Source organism: Dryas octopetala, chromosome 9 (genome assembly GCF_963921425.1).
Source record: "Dryas octopetala chromosome 9, drDryOcto1.1, whole genome shotgun sequence".
NCBI classification, from domain to species: domain Eukaryota; kingdom Viridiplantae; phylum Streptophyta; class Magnoliopsida; order Rosales; family Rosaceae; genus Dryas; species Dryas octopetala.
In genome coordinates this window covers 4,466,691-4,489,300 of record NC_141374.1, presented here as the reverse complement: position 1 = coordinate 4,489,300, position 22,610 = coordinate 4,466,691, and the positions used below count along the sequence as shown (strand labels likewise).

General features: G+C 32.1%; 3 protein-coding genes across 5 annotated transcripts; all 3 read left to right on the top strand.

Moving 5' to 3' along the window:
- On the top strand, positions 1-5,530 carry LOC147273290 (agamous-like MADS-box protein MADS2). 2 transcript variants are annotated; one of them, XM_086257023.1, is made up of 8 exons: positions 1-185; positions 2,899-2,977; positions 3,270-3,331; positions 3,609-3,708; positions 4,439-4,480; positions 4,601-4,642; positions 5,017-5,144; positions 5,235-5,530. In XM_086257023.1, the coding sequence occupies exons 1-8, from the start codon at positions 1-3 to the stop codon at positions 5,326-5,328; spliced, it is 732 nt and encodes a 243-aa protein (XP_086113149.1). In that variant the 3' UTR covers positions 5,329-5,530. The 2 variants fall into 2 exon arrangements, with proteins under 2 accessions (XP_086113149.1, XP_086113148.1); XM_086257022.1 differs by having other exon boundaries at positions 4,993-5,144.
- A 5,175-nt stretch (positions 5,531-10,705) lies between these two features.
- AGL8 (AGAMOUS-like 8) lies at positions 10,706-14,965 on the top strand. The gene is made up of 8 exons (XM_086257203.1): positions 10,706-11,044; positions 11,955-12,039; positions 13,342-13,406; positions 13,565-13,664; positions 13,826-13,867; positions 14,068-14,109; positions 14,253-14,398; positions 14,497-14,965. Exons 1-8 carry the CDS (start codon positions 10,860-10,862, stop codon positions 14,624-14,626), a joined length of 795 nt encoding a protein of 264 aa, XP_086113329.1. The 5' UTR covers positions 10,706-10,859; the 3' UTR covers positions 14,627-14,965.
- A 6,098-nt stretch (positions 14,966-21,063) lies between these two features.
- Positions 21,064-22,256, top strand: LOC147273288 (uncharacterized). Of its 2 annotated transcripts, none has more exons than XM_086257205.1 (3): positions 21,064-21,442; positions 21,544-21,623; positions 21,863-22,256. In XM_086257205.1, the coding sequence occupies exons 1-3, from the start codon at positions 21,112-21,114 to the stop codon at positions 22,148-22,150; spliced, it is 699 nt and encodes a 232-aa protein (XP_086113331.1). In that variant the 5' UTR covers positions 21,064-21,111; the 3' UTR covers positions 22,151-22,256. The 2 variants fall into 2 exon arrangements, with proteins under 2 accessions (XP_086113331.1, XP_086113330.1); XM_086257204.1 differs by having other exon boundaries at positions 21,538-21,623.
- The last annotated feature ends 354 nt before the right edge of the window (positions 22,257-22,610 follow it).

Here is a 22,610-nt window from a genome sequence, read left to right as displayed (position 1 = left end):
ATGGGAAGAGGGAGAGTTGAGCTGAAGAGGATAGAGAATAAAATCAACAGGCAAGTGACTTTTGCCAAGAGAAGAAATGGGTTGCTCAAGAAAGCTTATGAGCTCTCTGTCCTCTGTGATGCTGAGGTTGCCCTCATTATTTTCTCTAGCCGTGGCAAGCTCTATGAGTTCTGTAGCAGTTTATGGTATATCCCTCTCTCTATCTCTCAGTATATCTATATACATATTATTGTATTTATATATATATATATACATATTTTCAATTTTAAGGAGGCAAAATCTGTGCTTTTTGTACATATAGTTTTTTTGTCATATGCCAGTGGTTTTTATGAGCAAGAAGATGTGTTTCCATTTCCTTTCTTTTTCTTGAATCATTCAGTTTAGATTTTGATTTGCTACAAGTGAAAAAAGGGGTTTCTTTGGTCCTCTCTTGATTAAAGATCTAACATTTGCTTCTTCCTTTTTCAAAATAATGTTTTTAGATCACTCTTTTCTCCTCTTTTATTTTATGTACTTGAGTAAAACATTACCACATACTTAGCTTCAAACTTATTTCAATCAAATTTACTGATTTTTAAGTGATGGGTCACATTCTTTCCATCATGAGTTCAGATATTTGATCTTTGATTTTTATACTTATTCAGTTTTGAGGAAAAAAAGTTCCCTTGTTTAAGGGTTTTGTAAAATTTGGATTTATTAAGTTGTGATTTTGTTTAGCATATTGATTAGATACGTGTAGAATTTCCCAAATCGTTTTCTAATCAATTTAGTATTTTTTTTATCTCTCTAGTAATTTGCTACTTATAAAATATGATTTTAGCTTTATTTAAACAACTATTTTGTATTCTTTTGGAGACATATTTGGTTAATCGATTGTTGTTTTTCTAGCTTCTTTCCATTAATTTTAATATATTTCTTCTTTCCCTTAATTTTGATATATTTCTTATTTCCTTGAGAACTCAACAAGATCATAGAAACTTTGGTTCATGATGCTTTCATAAAAGAAAACAAAATTAACAAGAAATTAGTTAGACTATTTGATCTTTTTTCTACTCCAGTTATTCTAGTGAAATTGTCATTTTTCAAAGTAAGGACTAAGGACAGACCAATAATAATAATAGCGGCTCACTGTTATGATTCGCTGCCAGTTGATTTGATGTTTGATTGAGTGTTTGCTGCATGCAGTACTTTATTGTGCAATTAAAATATTTATTTTCAGTAGGTCAAAGATTAAAGGCTGCCTAGCTCATTACTTCTAAGTTCTGATCAATGATTTTGGTCTCTGATACTAAACAATAGTAACTAAAGTTCATTGATTTAAAATTATTCTGGTTCAGCTATCTTTTAATAATACTTTTTTCCAATGATTACTACTTGTCCTATACAGGAATGTGGTTTTGTATTTTTATCATCCCTTAGAAGCTGTAGGTCCGAGACTGAGGTTTATCTAAGGGAAACAACATTTAAGAATTATCTTAGCACAAAAATCCTAAGGATAAGTCTTACATTTATATATATCCCCACTAATTTTTCTCATGCTACTTACTTAGAGGAAGCTCATTGTGAGTAAACGTATCAAATTGTGATTTATTTATCTCAATTTATAAGGAGAAATGTCAACTCCATATTCATAAGGTGCCAAAGCTCACTGTGAGTGAACATGTCAAATTATGATTTATCTATCTCAATTTATATATGTTGAAACCTTATTCATAACTTATGTGTCAAATTATGAACTAAAAATTGCTCGCTTTAGTTAACTTATGTGTTTATGTTAGTTGTAAAACTCTCGATCTATTGTATCTATGTGTGCTAAAGAAGTATACGTAGATGATATGATGGATTAATGAAAATCATTTCATTCATTGCAACTTCTTTGCTCTCTTTAAATTATACATGATATCTGAACCTTAGTCTCACAGCATTTTGAAGATTTATCGTTAGATTTTCTAGAGTTTTGTCGTATTTTATTTGGAAACAAACTCTAGGCAAATTAATGGCTAGCTTCATAAAATTTGATTTATCGATCTCCTCTCAAACTTGCATGACATTTGTAATCTGACTCCCGTATATTAAGAGTTTAGGTGATAAAGTTAATTTGTTGATTTAGCAATAACCTTTTAAAGCTTAAACTATTAGGATATACGCGTGGATCGATCAATACTTGTTTTATATTCTAATGCTCCTCTTCACATGTAAATGCAAGTATAGGGAATTAGGGATAGGGATCCGAGCTCATGATCTCCTACATGCTTTTGAACCATGATAAAAACTTGTTTGGTTTGCCACTATTCTCAAGAATTGAAGTTGTTGGCTATAAAAAAAGGAAAAAAAGAATTGAAGTTGTTAGGATGTGAGCCAATGATTGTTTTAAATTTCTAACAAAGGCAGAAACCCTAATGTAAAATATAAAATTTCTCTCTATATGTAATTCGATTTGAATAACTTGACCCAAAAGCCTAAATAGTTCGGTATATTATAGCATATGGCCGGTGAGCCAAGTCAGTATGAAATTCAAGATACAACCATTGTTAAATATCCCACATCATTAGGATACAGTTGGGTTGTACAGTACGTGTATAAACCTTAGGCAATTCTCCTTTTTTAAGGGCGAGTTAGGCCTATGAGGCTTTATCACGGTATCAGAGTCCATGATTTTAGAGCATATTATATAGTTAATTAGGTAAATATGTTCCTTTTTCTTTTTTGGAGTCTAGAATGTGATAGATCTTATGGCTTCAATGATCTAGCTAGTATTGGAATTAATACTTGTTAATTAGCATGGTAATGAATATTCTAAAAGAAGTTTAATTTGGATATTCAATTTGTTTGATGATTAAATGTAGTCTTATAATTGTTTTTAGTTCAATTGTTGACCATGACCTTGTTGTATCTTAGCATGGTGAAAACGCTTGAAAAATACCAAAGGTGCAGTTACGGTTCCCTGGAAGACAACCGACCTGCCAACGATACTCAGGTTTTAGCTCAGCTCAACATCCATCATATTATGAAAAAATCCAACATATATTGATACATTCACACACACTTCAACTATAAAAAGTTATGAAATCTAACATAATCAGCTCATTCATTATATATATTGGTTGGTGTACATGTTAAATTTCATGTAAACTTGTATTTTTATTCACTATATATATATAGCCAGTCATGCTGTATTTTACTTTGTTGGGAATTAAGTAGTCTAGAATGAAGAATGGTTGAGCTTATAATGGAGAAATTATATTGCCATTTAATTTGTCCACAAGCAGAACAGCTATCAGGAATATTTGAAGCTGAAAGCAAGAGTGGAGGTCCTCCAACAATCTCAGAGGTAATAATATTGCAATATTGTGTTAGAACTAGAGTTTGAGTTGATTTACATACAGTCAACTATATATATATATATGTTGTAAAACTAATTAGTCGGTTAGCAAGTTAATAAGAAATTAACCATGCTTTTGGACCCACCACATAACTGATCTCATAATCCGAACAGTCTATTTTTTAGGCTCTACTTCAAAAATTATCATTACAAAAAATTAATTAAATTAGAAATCATTGAACCATCCATTTATAATCCTGATGAATATTGTATATGCATGCTGCAGAAACCTTCTTGGTGAAGATTTGGGGCCTCTGAACACAAAGGAGCTTGAGCAGCTTGAGTATCAACTAGAGTCATCCTTGAAGCAAATTAGGTCAACTAAGGTGTGTAATGTATATTTGATAAAGTTTGTTGGTTTACTATTATATATTCTTGAAAATTTAAACTATTAGGATGTGAATCAACAATCATTTTAATTATATTCTAGCACTCCCTTTACAAGTGGATCTCTCTCCATCATTAGAGCCCAACATATGCAAATCTAACATAGGATGTGATTGCAGGATTCAATCCTAAAAAAAAAAAAAAAAAAAAAAAAAAAAAAAAGAAGAATGTAATGACATGTCACATATTTCCCCACAATATATAATAATCAATTTCAGCTAATGTCTTCTTTTAAATATAAGTGGCTGAATGATGAATCAATGCCAATCTAACGTGATCTAACTGATTAAGCACACTTAATTAAATATAAGCCTAGCTGACAGCTAATTAATTAAGCACACTTACACTCTACCATGATCTAACTGATCCTTATAGCTTGACTAGTTTTTGTTGTTGACCTGCACTAGTAATTTATATCTTTTCAATATTAAAGCAATGAAAACATCGATCAAATAAATAAAATTATTTATGTATAAAACTTAACATGCATGCACACACTGTACATATGTAAAAATTAATGTTAGACATGGGTGTATTAGGTTGTCTTCTTCTGATGAACGGAATCACATTTACAATTTTTTCTTTTAATTTTCAATTTTGATAGCTCACTTGTGATGTATAATTTGCTTATATTTGTATTTTCTTTTTGTCCACATGCATGTAATTCAGACTCAGTTTATGCTTGACCAGCTTTCTGATCTTCAAAACAAGGTAAGTAGGCGCTGATCCACAAAGCATGCCTTTGCCTCAATTTAATTTTAACGTATTTAATACATTATAAAATGGCTGGCTGGCTGGCCTTTTATTATATAATGTTGGGCATATATGCAGGAACAAATGCTAGTTGAAACTAACAAAGCCTTGAGAAGGAAGGTACGTAACAAACAAAGCCATTGTACAATGACCATGCATCTTGAATCAGCAGTTATATATATATGTATATGTTTTCCTATGAAACTAACTAACATTTCATATGGAGCTTCAAGTGCAAACGTTCACACGCACGAATCTGAGAGAGCCTTGGAACGGTTGAACGTTCAATGATGAATGTTCACTGATGAGCTAGCGTTCTAATGCTCTCTCAAATCCATGCGGGTGAATTAATGTTGAAAATTTTCGATTAAACACCTATGGTTTTTGTTTATCGATTGGTCCCATGTGTCCAAGTCATGAATTCCCTGTCTACCAATATCTGTATTTAACACGTACATGCATGCATGCAGCTGGAAGAAACTAGTGTGCAGCAGCATGAGCAGCAGCAAGCTCCACTTGGACTGCCATGGGAAGCTGGCCGCCATGGCCACAACATGCAGCATGGTCGCTTTCCTCATCCCCAATCAGAAGGCTTCTTTCAGCCTTTGCATAATCATATTGGGTACGTATATATACCTTAAATTAATTTGAATTCACCATTTGACCCTCTAGCTCATCAAAATGTCTCATTGCACTCACTGGGTATATACAGATACACTCCATTGGGTTCAGATGATCAAATGAATGTTGGACTCCATCCAGGCCAAAACCATGTTAATGGGTTCATTCCTGGGTGGATGCTTTGACTTTGGAATTGCAGAATAATCGATCAATCCATCAAGATGTATGTACGTACGTGGCAAATAAAGTATTGAACATGTAACGATGATCATGTACGTTCAAGTTCAGCTTCCTGCTTTAAATTTTTGTTGTGATATCAACTCACCATCTATTAATTCTATGCAACTTGTAATTAATTGTCACTCAAACAATAAGTATATATATGTTTGTAAGTTGTATTGACATTGATCAAAACCTCTATGCATATTGTGTGAACCCTATTATCATAAAATTGTAATATAGCTTTTGAAATTAGTTTTAATTCTTGCATATTGTAACTTGATTAACATAAAATAAAAAATAAAAAAACACTTTGGGCAGCAAGGCTTGCTGGTTTGTGTTGAGGACATAAAACATTACTTGTGAGCCCAAATCCTGAGAAAATTAAAAGTATTCCCCAATGGTCATATCCAGTATCCACTCATAACTGTAGAATAGTGGGCCAGGAAAATAATATCAGGCCCAACATATGTGAGGGAAAGCTCATATGTTAGTGGAATGTGACCAAGAAAAATAATTATGGAAAGTTTTCAGGCAGGTCCACCAGTCAACCTCATATTATATTCAACACCTTTATTAAGTCCCAAATTCTAATGGTGGGAACCACAATTTGTCACAGAGCAATAATCCAGAACTATTTGGTTGCTTAAAATGGATTGAATCATTGAAGAAACTAGAAACTTAGAGAATTCTAATTAAAAATGTGTGTGCGCGTGCTACCATGCTTAGTTAGGTTTAGGAGACAACTTATTTGGTCTAGTTTCATTGTTAAAAGACATTTGCCTTTTTGGAAATCCCAATATTTTTTTATTCCAAAAACATCAAATCCGACATACAATTAAGTTAATCCCTGAATTAGCAAAATTTTCTCTGTAGTCAAATTAATGTAACAAAAAAGTTGATCCAATGAACATGTGTCTACACCATTACTACGAAAATTGACCCTATGTCTCAGTTGTCCTTTTCTAATAACTTTAATAAGGATACTTACGTGATATCTACTCAAGAAATAAGAATTACATGGACATATTAGCTGATTTTGAATCGTTTATTAAGAAATATTAGCTATATCCTTCTTTCTATATTTTATGGACTTTGGACTGAAAAATCCCTAATACTTATTTAATTCACTCCAAAAAAACCATACAGAGGATTTTCACTCTTAAAAGACAAAAAATAGGCCGATTGCTCAAAGCTTTACGCCCAGCGAGGTGCAATTACACTTATATATTCCTTAAAAAAAACTCAAAATTCTAAAGTTTAACTTCATGAATCCCCTAAAACATACTAAATAATACCTAAAAGCACTCAAATAAGTCCTAACAACCAAAAAAAATTATTAAAAAAAAAATGTAGAAAATAGGGAAAAAAAAAAAGAATTTTTGCAATTGGCAGCCTAATTTACGTGGATGGATCCGCTTTACACGCAAGAATTGTCCTTTAGGTCAAGTTAGTATCTCCATATCCTTGTTATCAAATATATTAATGGTTTGGTAGTAGAACCTAATTTACTATAAGTGTAGTTTCCTTTAGAAAGTTATTAATATTCCTCTTCAAAATAAACCCCATAATATAATAATTCAGCAATCAACGGTTTACAAGGAGCCAATGACATAATTTTTATAATTATTTGAATTTTAAATTATAAATTAAAAATCATTTAATCAATATTAGTCATATTTTAAATAGATATAAAACACTGTGACCCAAAATGGGTCACAGCACCATTATAGTGAGAAATAGATCACAGCACTATTTGTTTTGGATCACAAAAAATGGGTCTTACCTAGTGGAAGGCCTAAGTGTAGTTTAATAAAGAAGAGTAAAGAAAGCACTAAGTTAGTAAGTTGCAGTGTTTTGATTGAAGACAGCAGCATGCATGGAGCTGCCACCAGGTTGGACTTTGAGTAGCTTTCCTTTTCAGTTGGGGTGTGATTCTTTCCAGATTCGGCCAATCAAGAGGGGTCAAGGTTCGAAAAGAAAAAGACTAGACACCTAACTCTTGCTAAGCAACTTGGGCTGGGCCAAGGCCCACGTGAAAAAATAACCTAAATTAATTAATACAGTTTGGCAGAGACCCAGAGCTGGGCCCACATTCAGCAGACAAAGCTAGAAACACACACAAAACTGTGCAACACCATCCCACTCATGTTTTCACTTTTTTTCTTCAGGTTATTTGTGAATTAATGGTGGTATATTATACACATATATAATTATATATATATATATAGATATACTTATATATAGCCTCTCTATGTATATATGTTTTTGCCATGACAGAAATGGATTCACCAAAATGGTACCATCTTTTGTGTGCATGTTTGTCTGTGTGTCTTGTGTGTTACAATGAAAACAGGACTGCATCAGAACAATCAACAGTGTCTATATATATATATATATTGATCGATTCCACTTTGGGAGAGGTTAGTTTACCAAGGACCCCAAAAAGCATACATAAAAAATGCATATCTAGATGAGTGATTGGGGATGGATGCCCAAGAATTTAAATGGATCCAGAACCATTTGTTTTTTTCACTCTATACATGTGCAGTTGTGCATGCATGTCCCTCATGAATTCATGGTCACTAAAATTTATATATATATATATATATATATTGAAACTCTCCAAGGTGAAGGAAAAAAAAAAATTCATGGTATATATGGACCTTATCCGGAGTGCTTGCAACATGGGCCTAGCTTGTCTTTTGTTGTGTTATATATTTTGGGTTGTGACATATTAATTCTTTCGAGCCATACATTGAGTCGTATACGAGTCATATACATTAATATGTTTTACATGGAAAAAATTTCAAACCAACTGAGCGGGACCCATAAATGCCTTATCGTTTTAAGGTATTTTTCTTTAAAAAAAAAAAAAAAACAAAAAGTATGAAAAAAACAAGAATAATCATATATATATATATATATTACAATGTAAAAGATACAATCATTGATCTTATTCTATAGGGTTAATTACAAATAAATTAATAAAATTTTTTAAAATTACAAATTCATCAATGCATTTTTTCATAATTTCATTTTAGTCACTATTGACCAAAATAAAAAGATAAATTACAATACACCAATAAACATATCTTGCTATATAGATTTAAATTTGTATTAGGTTTATTTTTAACTATTATGCAGTAAAACGGCTTAGGGTACTAACCTGAGACTTAAACCCTAAACCATAAGCTCCAGAACCCTAATTTTAAATCTTAAATCTTATTTCTATACCCTAAACTAAATCAAGGACAACGCCTATTCACAAAAATAAAATAAAAAAATTAAAGAAAACGTCATAATTCTACACTTATAAGTAATGAGAAAAATAAATGGGCAAATTGATCTTTTTCAACGCATCAAAATACATGACATAATAGTTAACTAAAGTGGTATAAAATTTCAAAATTTATTGACTTTTATAAGAAAAGAAAATCTACATTAATCATTATGCAATATTTAAATATTTTATTAATTTAAATATAATTTGCTATATTCGATATAAGTTACCTGCAGAAAAAGTCAAATTTATCCCAATCAAATCTTATAGTATATAAAAGGGAATCTCTCATTTTTTGTTTTTGTTTGCTAAGTAAAAGAACCTCGAGCCTCTAAAATGTTGACCATATATGTTAATTAACTTTTTAATTGTTTTTTGTTACATACTTACATGTAATTAAAATATATGGTGGCCGGGCTTTAATCACATGCATGATGATCCTACGTGTAGAGTACTATATATAGAGATGCATCGTTTGCATAAATTCCTACTTATGGATTAGAAAATATAGGAAAACATAAGAAATAAATCATTTTCATGATCCACAAAACAAAGGCATATATTAATCGTGTTAATTAATTATATAAAGTCTTATATCTTTTTGGTCCATATATAGTCTTATATCTATATATAACCGTGGTTGGAAGTAGAAACAAAAATGGATCCTGGAAAAGAAAAGGGCATGTTAAATTAAGTCCACTTCCAAATTTGGGTCTGAGCAACCCAACTAACAAACAACAACATCGTTATCTCTAGCTCTATTTCATTTGGATTTGAAATAATAATTTTAAAGGTAGGGACAAGATTAGTAGATATTCCACAGTCAATGCACGCTGGCTACTGATTATATATATATAGAGAGAGAGAGAGATAGATTTATGACATTTTATTTTGATACAAGTTTTAAATGGTCTTACTTCATATAAAAGTTTAACGATGCAAATCGTTTATTTTGTAGGTCTTCATTCAAATATCATTCTTGTAAAAAATTATATAAATCAAAAATCGTTTATTTACAAAAATATATATATATATATATCAATTTGGTGAAAAAGAAAGAAGATTGATGGTGATCATGAATCATGCATATATGATGGCCTTGTTCACTTTGGGATAGGCAACAAGATAACGTTTTTTAATTAACAAGATCACTAAAGTACATTTTTCTCTCAATTTCTATGATATATAAAATTTATTTGCATACAATTAAAATTGAGCCACACATTATATATTATTGTATACAGATGGGAGGTTACCTACTTGCTGCCTTGCTGGCAAGGTTGCTAACCTTTCTTTCCCTCTGGAAAGGGAAAAGTGCAAAGACAAAAAAGAAAAGTGCAAAAGAGTGGAAGAAAAATAGATAGAAAGAGAGAGAGAGAGAGAGAGTTCAAAAAGGTTGCTAATCTTCCTACAAGTTGTTTTGTTTGTTTTATTGGAAATTTTTAAATTTAAGAAAAATAGTTTAAAAATGTATATTACACAATAATGATGGAAGGTGTATTTAGAAGTTACCTATATATTTCTCCTTAAGCAAAGAGAGAGAGAGAGAGAGAGAGAGAGGAGGTTGTGGGGCAGGTAATAGTAAATCGAGCTTTTCACTTTCTGGTAACTGTAGTAAATGGTAATAATAAATTAATTAATTAACACATTTAAATATGTCCTTAGATTATGATAATTCTGGAGATCGATGGAGGTATAAAGTTAAAAAGAGAAAGTTCCTTCTTCATATATGTATGTATATGTGTATGAGGACCGTACACACTTTCCCTAAATACGTACAGGGCATTATTGTACTATTTGTATGTAAATAAATAAGTTACTATTATTGTCGTTAATAATATTATTTAGTTTTTTTATATATAATATGTGGTATCGAGCCCATTCGGTACAATAAGGGATTGTTCACAGTGGTTGTGGCCAATGGGAAGTCGACAGCGTTTTTGACGAAACCACTCTGGTTTTTCATTCTGCCCATCTCATCTCATAGAGGTTTTCAACTTTCCTATAAATATATATCATATAAATACACACAAACACACCCAGAGAAATAGAGAGAGAGAGTATATATATATATTAGTTTCAGAAGAAAGAGTCTCTCTCTCTCTCTCATTTTTTCCGAATTGGGTTTCTGGGTAGCTAGCTAGAGATTGGAGAGAGTGAGTGAATATAATTAATAATATTAATTATTAATTAAAAAAAAAAGAATAAAGAAAAATGGGAAGGGGAAGGGTGCAGCTGAAGAGGATAGAGAACAAGATCAACAGGCAGGTGACTTTCTCAAAGAGAAGGTCAGGGCTTCTGAAGAAAGCTCATGAAATTTCAGTGCTTTGTGATGCTGAGGTGGCTTTGATTGTCTTCTCCACCAAAGGCAAGCTCTTTGAGTACTCCACCGATTCTTGGTACTTGCTATTCTCACCATACCTTCATGACTTAATTGCCATATCTTCTTTCTTTCTTTCTTTCAACTCTTCTTTGAATTGCTACCTATTCATCGATGCAATATCAATCTAATTATATATATATATATATGCATCTTTCTTTTTCATCATTAATTAACTATTTAACTATTTCATTATTTCACTTTATATTATTTATTTGTTTATTACCCAATTCTTAATTATTTGTTCAAGCTTTACATACATACATACACACACATACATACATGCACTCGTAATTTTGTTGCTTATTTTGTTTATTCCAATTCAATCCTTGTCTTTTGGACACTAAATTAATATTCATTTTCGTTGATCGAGTACGTGTACTAAGCTGAGAGAGAGAAAAGAAAGAAAGGGAAAGAGAGAGAGAGAGTAAATATATATATATTCCTTCATATCTATCGATCTATATATGTGATAGTACGATGAACTGTTCTTCCATTAAAAAAAAAAAAAGACAAAAAAAAAAAGATTTTCTCTCGATAAAAATGAAGCTGGTATACTCTTTTCTCGCTCTGCTCATCACTACCCGGGTGAATTACTATTGTAATTAATTAAGAGATTAATTCATCAGGAACCCCAAATTTGATCACACACTAAGTATTAATTAGATTAGGAGGATCTCCTAAACTTAATTTCATTGTCTCAGCCTCCACTAGTTTAAAAATACGTACCTTTTTTTTTTTGGCCAAGCAAAAGTAAAAGTACGTACTTTGAACTAATGCAGATACATATATATATGTATTGAAATTTCATGCCTGTTTGGTTTAATTAATTAATTAGATTATATTATATATATATGATGGAGTAGTTACTGGTAGATCATACTACTAATTACTATAGTTTATATAATATGTATATTGAACAAGTACAGCATGGAAAAGATCCTCGAAAGGTACGAGAGATACTCATATGCGGAGAGGCAGCTTCTCCCAAATGATCATCAAAATCAATCAAATGTACGTACATATCTTTTGCTAATTTAATTAAGGTTTAATTATCGATTTATCACCCAAAACTGTAACTCATTCCCTCATTCTCACATTACCACCTGAAAGTTTTTTTGTCTCAGATTACCACCTGTAACTTACATCCGTGTCTCATTTTACCTTGTTCAGTCAACAATTCCGTTAAAAATGCTGATCTAGCCGTTAATGCTGACGTGGCGCGCTAGATGTGCGCCACGTGTCACATCTTTTCTTATATTTTTTTATTTTTTGATTTTCCTATTTTTATAAACTTTAAAAATTAATTAAAAATAGCTCCGAACTCATAAAAATACACAGAAAATTCCTACGGACTCGTCTTAACTAGGAATAATTTACTATGGAGTCAAAATACCAATTTTCTTTCTAAAAATTTCCAGAAAATTTGGGAAGTCCAAATTTATTTCTAGAAAATTAAAATACTCTAGACTCTTTGGAACTCCAAAAAATATGAGGTATGCACCGTTAGTCTTCTAAAAACTAACAATACCTTTCTCGTGAACACTTGCTACCCAAAAGACCTCTCGGTCTTAGAGGAAAATAAATTTCCCTCTATAAAATAAATTCTAGAAAAATTCTAGAAAAATTCTAGAATTTCTGTAAAGTCTCGAAATAATTCTCTAAAACAGGCTTTTGGTAATTTCCAAAATATTTTCGAGAGTTCGTCCAAGAGTTTATGAAAATTATAGAATTTATTTAATAGAGGAAAATTTATTTTAATTTTTTAGAAATAAATTTTGACTTTCTAATTTTTTTGGAAATTTTTAGAGGGAAAATTGGTAATTTAACCCTATAGTAAATTAGTGCTAGTCAAGACGAGTCCGTAGGAATTTTCCGTGTATTTTTCTGAGTTCGGAGTTATTTTTAATTAATTTTCAAAAGTTATAAAAATAGGAAAATAAAAAAAAAATCCAAAAATCAAAGCAAAGATGTGACACGTGGCGCACATCTAGCGCTCCACATCAGCATTAACGGCCAAGTCAGCATTTTTAACAGAATTGTTGACGGAACAAGGTAAAATGGGACACGGATGTAAGTTACAGGTGGTAATGTGGGACAAAAAATATTTCAGGTGACAATATGAAAATGAGTTATAATTTTGGGTAGTAAATCGATAATTAAGTTTTTAATTAATTAATTCCCTTTTACTTCAAATCCAAAAGGATCACCACTTACTATAATTAGTTTGTTTGTCCTTTTTATTAATTTTTGCAATATATGTTTTAATTAGTTTGATGCCATTAATTAATTAATTATTCTTAATTGAAAATCTAGGGAAGCTGGACTCTGGAACATGCAAAGCTCAAGGCTAGGGTGGAGGTCTTACAAAGAAATCAAAAGTATATATTAATTGATATACATATATATACATGTGTACGTAGTTTAATTAATTAACTAGGTATATATGTTGTAAACAGCTAGATGGATCGAGCACTAGCTACCGAGTTAAGTATACTAATTTATGTTGTAATTAATGAATGAATTAATTTGCATGCAGTCATTTTATGGGAGAAGATATCCAATCCTTAAGTATGAAAGAGCTTCAAAATTTGGAGCAACAGCTTGATTCTGCACTCAAGCACATCAGGTCAAGAAAGGTACGCACGCATAATCAATGAACACCATGCATGCACGTACATTGCACATAGAGAATTACGGTTCTTGGTATATATATATGCTTTTTTTTTTTTTTTCTCTAAAGAAAAAGTTAATTGGATTATATATGAAACTTAATTTGTTTCATCATGATCACATACAGAATCAACTTATGCACGAATCGATTTCAGAGCTCCAGAAGAAGGTAAGCCAACCGAAAAGACATTCATTTAATTAATTTATACATGGAACGTGCATAAGTGGCCAAAAAAAAAAAATACATGGAACGTGCATGCATGTAATAGTGATCAGTAGTGATTCTATTGAACATTATATATATATAATTCTATATTTGTTCATTATTGTTTAAATATATGGTGGGGGGTTGCATGTGTTCCATGACAGGACAAGGCATTGCAGGAGCAAAACAACTTGCTGACAAAGAAGGTGTGAAAAATTAATTAATTAATTTTTTTAGTTTAATTAAAATTGTTAATTTGCTTAATTATTAATTCATTCGATTAATCTAAATATTGCATGTGTATTGATTGAGGCATGCATGTGCATGCTTTTAAACTATATGTATGTAGGTAAAGGATAAGGAGAAAGAAGCAGTAGGAGGCCAGACACAACAACAGGCACAAACGCAATGGGATGATCAGCGTATGCAGAGGCAGAGCTTGGACTCCTCCTCCACCCACCTTCTTCCCCAGGCTTTGCAGACCTTGAATTTCGGGTTCGAATTTCAGGCTCTGCAACTATATGTTTATATATGCATATATTAGGTTACGTTGTTAAATCAATTAATTAAAGATGTGAAACTGGTTAATGCAGCGGGTCTAATTACCAAGCTGAAGCTGGAAAATCATGTGATGAAGGAGATGAGGATGAAGAAGCCAACCCGCTGCCTGCTGCTGCAAATACGCTTCTGCCCCCATGGATGCTCCGCCACCTTAATCAATAGAAATTCAATCCAATCCGATCCAACAAAGATCGATCATCAATCCAAATCAAATCATGCATACATATAACAACTACACAGGTTTAATTAATTAATGTCTATATTTATATATATATGTATCATCTATATCATATATGCATGCATATATATGCACGTATATATAGCAATTAATTGGCCATGATCATATATATGCATGGATCGATGAAGAGACCCTTTACCTTGTTAATTGATCAGTAGAACAGCCCTAGAACGGTGTTCGACGGGCTGCCTCAAACTACCATCTTTTGTACCTATTTAATTACTATATTCATATAATTTTACATGGAAGATATTGACTAGCTACCACTACTGTTTTTAATTTTTTTGTTTTTGGTTATAGTATACTATTTTCAATTTAACTTTGCATGCATGGGAATTGAACAGTTGCATGCATATATAGCAGTGTTCCTATATATTGTATATATATAGTATGTACTCCTCCGGATCCCCTAGTCCCCTTAAAGTTTGTCCTACATTGTCGACTGAGATATATATGTATATATGTGCCTATTGCCTAGTTCCCTCATATCTGTATCTGTTCCCACTGTGTATCATATATGCTTGGCCAGGAATGAGGATATATGTTTATGGGGTTGCTTTGCTAGCCAGGCCCCTTGGCATATATAGTAAGATAAGCATATATAATATTGTTAACTTGTTCAATTATTTCTAAGGCTGCCCATCGGTTGGTTCGGATTAGTAAATAGGCTTATCAATTCGAAAACCAAAAATTTTAGTATTCGATCAACATTTATTGCCAATTACCGAACTGAATTTTTCAGATTTTGGTAAATTTCAGATATTCGGTATCTTTGGTACTTAGGTTTTGTTGTCAATTTCGGTTTCGATAGTTGGAAATCATGAACTATGATCAATAATCAACAATAATTTTAATCCTAAATTTGCAATTCTCAAATGAAGGTAGGTTACTCCAACTGCAATTCCCAAATCGATCTGCATATATGTATAAAACATATTTATATTAAAAGTTGTAATATAAAAGTAATGATTTGAGAATATTTTGACAAAAAACAATCAACCACTCAAACAACGAATTTGAAAAAAAAAAAAAAAAAATATTTAGACAAAAGTGATACTTCTAAAGGGTTTCAGATTGGGGCTTTTCCTTGTAGGCACGTACAATTGGACCCATGCATCTATATCAATGGAAAAAGCATGGAATGAACAGAAAAATCCAACCAAAATTGCTACCATCCTCCGCCAGATTTGTCGAAATCTGGCGAAGGAAACCCTCGGTTTCTAGGGTTCGAACAACCATCTGGGGTGGTCGTCGGGCGATCAAAGGATACCATGAGACTCAGCTCATCAAGACGGACCTTTTAAAATTTGGTGGTGGTCCGACACTCGGTTACTGTTGGAATTAACGGATCGGCGAAGAAGACCCATCGGACTGTTAGGCTTTGATTCGTTGTTTGAGTGAGTGTTTGGACAATCAAAGAGTACAAAGAGGGAGAGAAGATGAAGATGAGAATTTCAATCAGTGGTGGTCTCGCCGACGAAACTCGCCGTACAACGGAGCACTGGAGAGAGATAGAGAGAGAGGCAAATTTGGGTAACATGAATGAAAGGTCTAAAATGTCAAACTATTGAAACCCTAAGTTCTGAATTTACTACAATGTCCTTCTAAATCAATTTTACAAAAATCTAAACATTTTAAATAATGAAACATTTTCAAAAATGAAATTTTAATTTGATAAAAGAGATAATTAAGAACAATATAGTAGATTAGTAATTTAGTATTGATTGTATGATTACTATGATAGTATTATATAAGAAGAAGAGTGCTCTAAAACTAACTAGTTAGCAAGTTAATACGAAGCTAACCATATTTTTGGGACCACCACATAACTAATCTCATAATTCGAACCGTCAATTATTTTGGTCATACTTCAAATATCATCATTGCAAAAAATCAACTAAATCAGAAATCATTTAGTCATATAATTGAGATCAAATAAATAGACGATCAGTGTTTTCGATAAAATCATATAAATAGTTGTTGTTATAATCAAATGACTAAATGACTTCCGATTTTGGAGATTTTTTACAGGGATAATCTTTGAAGTAGGCTCTAAAAAATAGACGGTTCAGATTTTAAGATTACATTATGCGGTGGGCCCAACAGAGTAATTAGTTTTGTATTAACTTACTAACTAATTAGTTTTAGAGCATTTTTATATATAAGAATATATAAACATATATAAATTAATTAAAAAAATATATAAATAATTAACTATATAAAATTTAACTATACCCTATACACTATTGACTATACTCTAAAATTATACAAAAATTATTATAGTTATAGGTATAATGTATAGAGTATTTAATAGAATTTAGGGTTTAGGGTATAGGGTTTAATTAAGGCCTATACACTACTATACCCCATAACTATAATAATTTTAATATATAGGTCATAGTGTAAAGAGTATATATAGAGTATAAGAATTTTAGTATATAAGGTAACTAAAATTATTATAGTTATAGGTATAGTGTATAGAGTATTTAATAGAGTTTAGGGTTTAGGGCCGGTTTAGGGTTTAGGGTATAAGGCCTATACCATATACACTATACGCTATAACTATAATAATTTTAGTATATATAGGGTATAAGTATATTAATTTTAGTATATAAGGTATAAGTAAAATTATATACTAAAATTAATATAGTTATAGGTATAGTGTATATAGTATTTAATAGAGTTTAGGGTATTGGCCGGGTATAGGGTTTAAGGCCTATCCCTATAACTATAATAATTTTAGTATATATATACCCTAAAATAGTATTATATAAGCTACTAAGCATATTAATGTAGTTATATTACATATAAATATATATAATTAAATTTCGGTAATTGTTTCGTATTTTTTGGTATATATTTCAGTGTTTTCCAGTAATAATCGATTCAGTTTCTTTCGGTAATCAGTCGGTTTGCAAACTTTTTTCAGTTTTTACCAAAATCAAACTACTTTTTTTAAAAAAATTTCGGTTTCAAATTTTTGATTTTCAACTTCTGAAAATTAATTTACCAAACCAAAAATTTTCGATCGATAATCGATTGATTCGTTAAATACCAAACCAATGGGCAACCCTAATCATTCCAACTAAAATTGAAGCTACTTTTGTAATGAGGCTGATTAATTAGAGTACAAAATGCATATATACATATAGTAGCTGCATGGAAACAAAAACTAATACAAATTTCTCTACATGCCTAAAAAAAAACAAGTTCATGCAAATTTCTCTTAAATTAATTTTTCATTTTTTACCATATACATATATTAATTAGTTGCGTTAACTAACTTCCTAACTACCTTGGCCAAAAAAAAAAAAAAAAACTAACTTCCTAACTACAAATGAAATCTACATTTCTATTGGGCCAAGTTCATTAGGGCTCCACTTGGCCTTTATGATCACTTTGATAGATGCATGCAATTAATGGGTGTTCATACACATTAATTTGACCTTAAAGATCGAGTCTAGACTCTCTAGTCATGAAGTTACCCAATGTAAACCAACCAAGGAAGTCCCTATCATCCTTATAGTACATGTGTCAGATAAATGTCCAATCGATTGGAAATCTAAGCAGTTGTGATTGCCAGAATTGTGGCACATATATTTGTGCCATGAGGCGTGAACATAAAGTTTGAAATTGTATCCTATATAATTGGCAATGCCCAAGAAAATTTTAACCACATCATTACTAATAACATTAAGACATGATTAATTGTACTTTTTAAGCCAAAAGACACAATTTTTTTTTTAAGATTTCTCTTGTAGTCTTGTTTTCACATTATCAAGTGCCTCTCCTGACCTCATCTCGTTTTGATTTCATGATTTGGGTTTGGGTACTGCCGTTCTCATCTCATGATTGGGTTTAGGATCGATATAGGACGAGGGTGGGGGTTTTGGGGTTATGGTAACATCTCGTCCTGTACCAAATTGGTTTGGTATCATCTCGATCCAAAAAAAAAAAAAATTCAATTTTTATTCAACATAATGTGTTGGAGTTTATTTTAGATGTTATTATCTCTACTATGCTGTATATTTGTACCCTTCAAAACTACATGATATTTAGATTGATGAGTTTTATGCCCTTATCTACATATATGTTGAATTGCTCTCATCCTTCTTATCTTAATTAGAAATGGAGCAAGTGGAGCAAGATCCAAAATTTATAACATTGTCTCGCTAGTTTAAAGCAACTACTACGGAGCTAATTTCTGTTCTTGAGCAGGTAATACCTGATATTAGCACATTTCTGCACTTATTTGAAAACCTTCTAGAGAATAAAGTCATAGACACCATCAGTCTTGCTTTATTTCTTTTTATTTTGTTTTCTGGTGTTATCTAAATATTTAGTTAACAACTTGGATCAAGGGTATTAGACTGGATTTCTTCAAAATTATAGGTCAATCGTCTAGTAAGAGGCATCAACAGTGAAATATAAACGCTATAGAGACACAAATATGTATGTATGTATGTATTCTCTATGTACTCTTAACATATATGCATGTAAGCTTCTTTTGAAGTTGTGAGGCTGGTTCGATGCGACGACGATGACGAGAGAGATGCTACTGGGGTCCTCGTCTGCGACTGCGACTTGTGACTTGCTAGACTCAAGGAGACTGGGAGAGGGATGGGTTAGGGTTTGAAAAATTGGAACTTTGGTGACTTTGGGAGCCTAGGACCTCTGCGTCTTTTGGGAAATTGGGATTTGGAAGTCACGAGTGTGGGACTGTGGATTGGGTTTTTTGGGTGAAAAGTTAAAAAATGGATTGGGCTTAGTGTTATTTGGGCATATTAAAATGAAATAAATAATTTTTTAATTAAATTTTAATTAATTGGTACGGTACGAGATCATTCCGGTATTGAACCTTCAGGAATGATCTCATCCCGTTTGAGACAAATATGAGTTTTGAAAACAAAAAGATAAAATAAGACCAAACGATAAGGAATGACACAAAACAGTATAATTTCGATATTTTGGTTCTTAATGCACACCCCTAATTTAAATCCTTCTTTCATTTTCAATCCCAAATATATCCATAGAAATTAAACCTGGCCACACTTGGAATAATGTCAAATCATTCCACAAAACTTGCCAAACTAATATAATGAGAATGATGAGGGGGACAGTTCACAGTTGAAAATGTGCCAATATAACTTTCCCTATACAAACAAATATAATAATGCAGTCTGCCACATCTGGCTTGCACTTTGCACTGTTGCTTCTAGAATATTAATAAATCATGAAGTACTGAAGTTGACCTTTATATCCTAATTCCTAATGATTTGTGCAATTGTGCTTGGATCATCTGTTAGCCAGTTTTGCTTGCTGATCCATATATTAATGATTCCACACAAGAATGCTTGTCAATAAATTAATTTCGCTGGGTGGTTGGTGGACTAATAAATGACATTCCAATAATCCAGTACCAAACTTTTGCAGGAATAAAGACTTTATATATATAGAGAGGCCTTTCCAATGTGAGGTTTTATGAATAATTTTATTTGTGAGATCTCTCGTAGGTCTCACTGTATATAGTATTTTAATAATTCAAATTATTTATTTTTTAGATTTCTATTCATAGATCATTTTTGTAAAAATTAACAAAATCGAAAATTATTTACCTATCTAACTTTGATCAAACAAATAGACGAACCAAATATTTTCGATAAAACCGTCTATTTATTTGATAAAATCAAAGTTAGATAGGCAAATGATTTCTTTTTGACTAATTTTTTACAAGGATAATCTATGAATAAAGGCCTAAAAAATAAACAGAGATAATTCTTGAGAAAGAACCTAAAAATTGAACGGTTCTGATTATCGAATTGCATTGCCAAGTGTTACACAGAGAAGATGTTCTTACTTTTCTTAAAGTAAGGACATCCTTACTTGAATGAGCCTAATCTTTTAGATGTCAAACTAAATAGTGGGCATCTCTAGTTCTGTGTATAAGATGAACTCTTGGCTTCAATTTTTGACAAATCAGAACAAACTAAAAAGAAAAATGTGGTACCACCGTACCATTCTTTCTGGGTAGGGCATATATATTAGTCAAACAATCGATATGTATAAAGAATTAATACTTGTGACTTGTGAGGTGTCAAACTCAACCACTATTCTACTAGTCTACTAGTGTGGGATGTATGGGAATGAATCATGAAGCCTACAAATTCATGGCAAGCACGTTCAAGACGTGGCCTACCACATAGAAAACAAAACAAATAAACGAAGTACGGAACTGATGACCTTTGAAACAAAAAACAAAAAAAGAGTTCCAAACTTCCAAGTCGCACCAGACCATGTACAATGGCCACAACCATGATATATATATATATAGAACTTGGCCTTTATCCTTGCATCTTATATAACAGCAGGCAGTTTCCCACCAAAATATTAAGCCTGAATTGTAAACAAAATGAGTAGGAAATATGCAAGATTGTGTGGTGGCCGTGCCACTGTTTGTTTCCCAATCCATTCGGTGTCTTTTCGATCAAAACCCACCTCTAGATCACGTTCTGTCAAAGCTGATGATCATCATCAAAAAACAGAGTTTTTGAGCAGTGGCAGAGATGGTGGCTTCAGTGCAGATAGCAGAGGAGAAAATGGGCATGAAATTGGGAACAAGATAATGGTGGTTGTGGACTCAAGCTTTGAAGCTAAGGGAGCTCTTGAATGGGCACTGTCCCACACTGTACAGAGCCAGGACACCATTGTACTTGTTCATGTTGCTCAGCCCTCTAAACAAGGTGTGAGGCTGACATTCTTCTTGGTCATAATAATAATTATGTTTGTTATTGCAGAAATATGTGAGGCTAATATAGTAAAAGTACGATTGGTTTAGGTGCAGACTCAAATGGGCAGCTTCATTCAAGGGCTTTTGAACTTCTTCACTCTATGAAAAATGTGTGTCAAAGAAGAAGGCCTGGGGTAAGTGTATCAAATTGTTTGCTTTTCCCCAATTTATTTCTGTATCAGAGAAAAACTAGTTATATATGAATCTTGCTTACTTTATATTTTCAAAATTAAATTTTCAGTAAATATACATCACTCATTGAGATGGTAACTATATGCATACAAGTAGATGTTATTATTAAACAAATGTGAAAGGGTTCCAATATTGAATGCTTTGTATTGACTATTGAATCTTTGTATTGACTATTGAATAGGTGCAAGTGGAGGTGGCATTGCTTGAAGGGAAAGAAAGGGGACCAAAAATAGTGGAAGAAGCAAAGAGGCAAAGGGTGTCTCTACTTGTTCTTGGGCAGAAAAGAAAGAGGTCGATATGGTGGAAGCTAGTGAATAGGTGGACAAGGAGCAGAGCTTCCGGCGAGGTTGTGGACTACTGCATACAATATGCGGCATGCATGACGATTGCAGTGAGGAGAAAGAGCAAGAAACTGGGAGGGTACTTGATCACCACCAAACTTCACAAGAATTTCTGGCTTCTGGCTTAGTTGAAAATGACTCTTTTATTGGGTTTTCTTAGAAAATGGCAATGTTAGTTGTATCAATGTCTTTCGTATAGTGGTGACTACAATGCTTGTAAAGAATGAATATCAATGAAAGCTTGCGACTTTAAAACTTCATCCAGTGCATGATTAAAGCAAGCCATGGTTTGAGGTTTGAAGAATTTTTAAAGATAAAGACATCTTCATTAGATTAATGGAAGGAAGTTTAGGGGACCTAATTGACTTTGCATTATATGTGGGGCGTCAACTCTTGGTGGTTGACACCAACTACATAGCAGCGTGAATCTCTTAAATTCTAAGGAACATCATATATAAGTTAATCGCCTTCCCACTTATAATTAGTTATAGTAATAAGTTTTTTTTTGGAGAAGCTTTAATTATTGTTGAAGTGAGTCAATTGTGCAGATATTATAGAGATTTGTAAGAGAGAGATTTGTGGGATTAT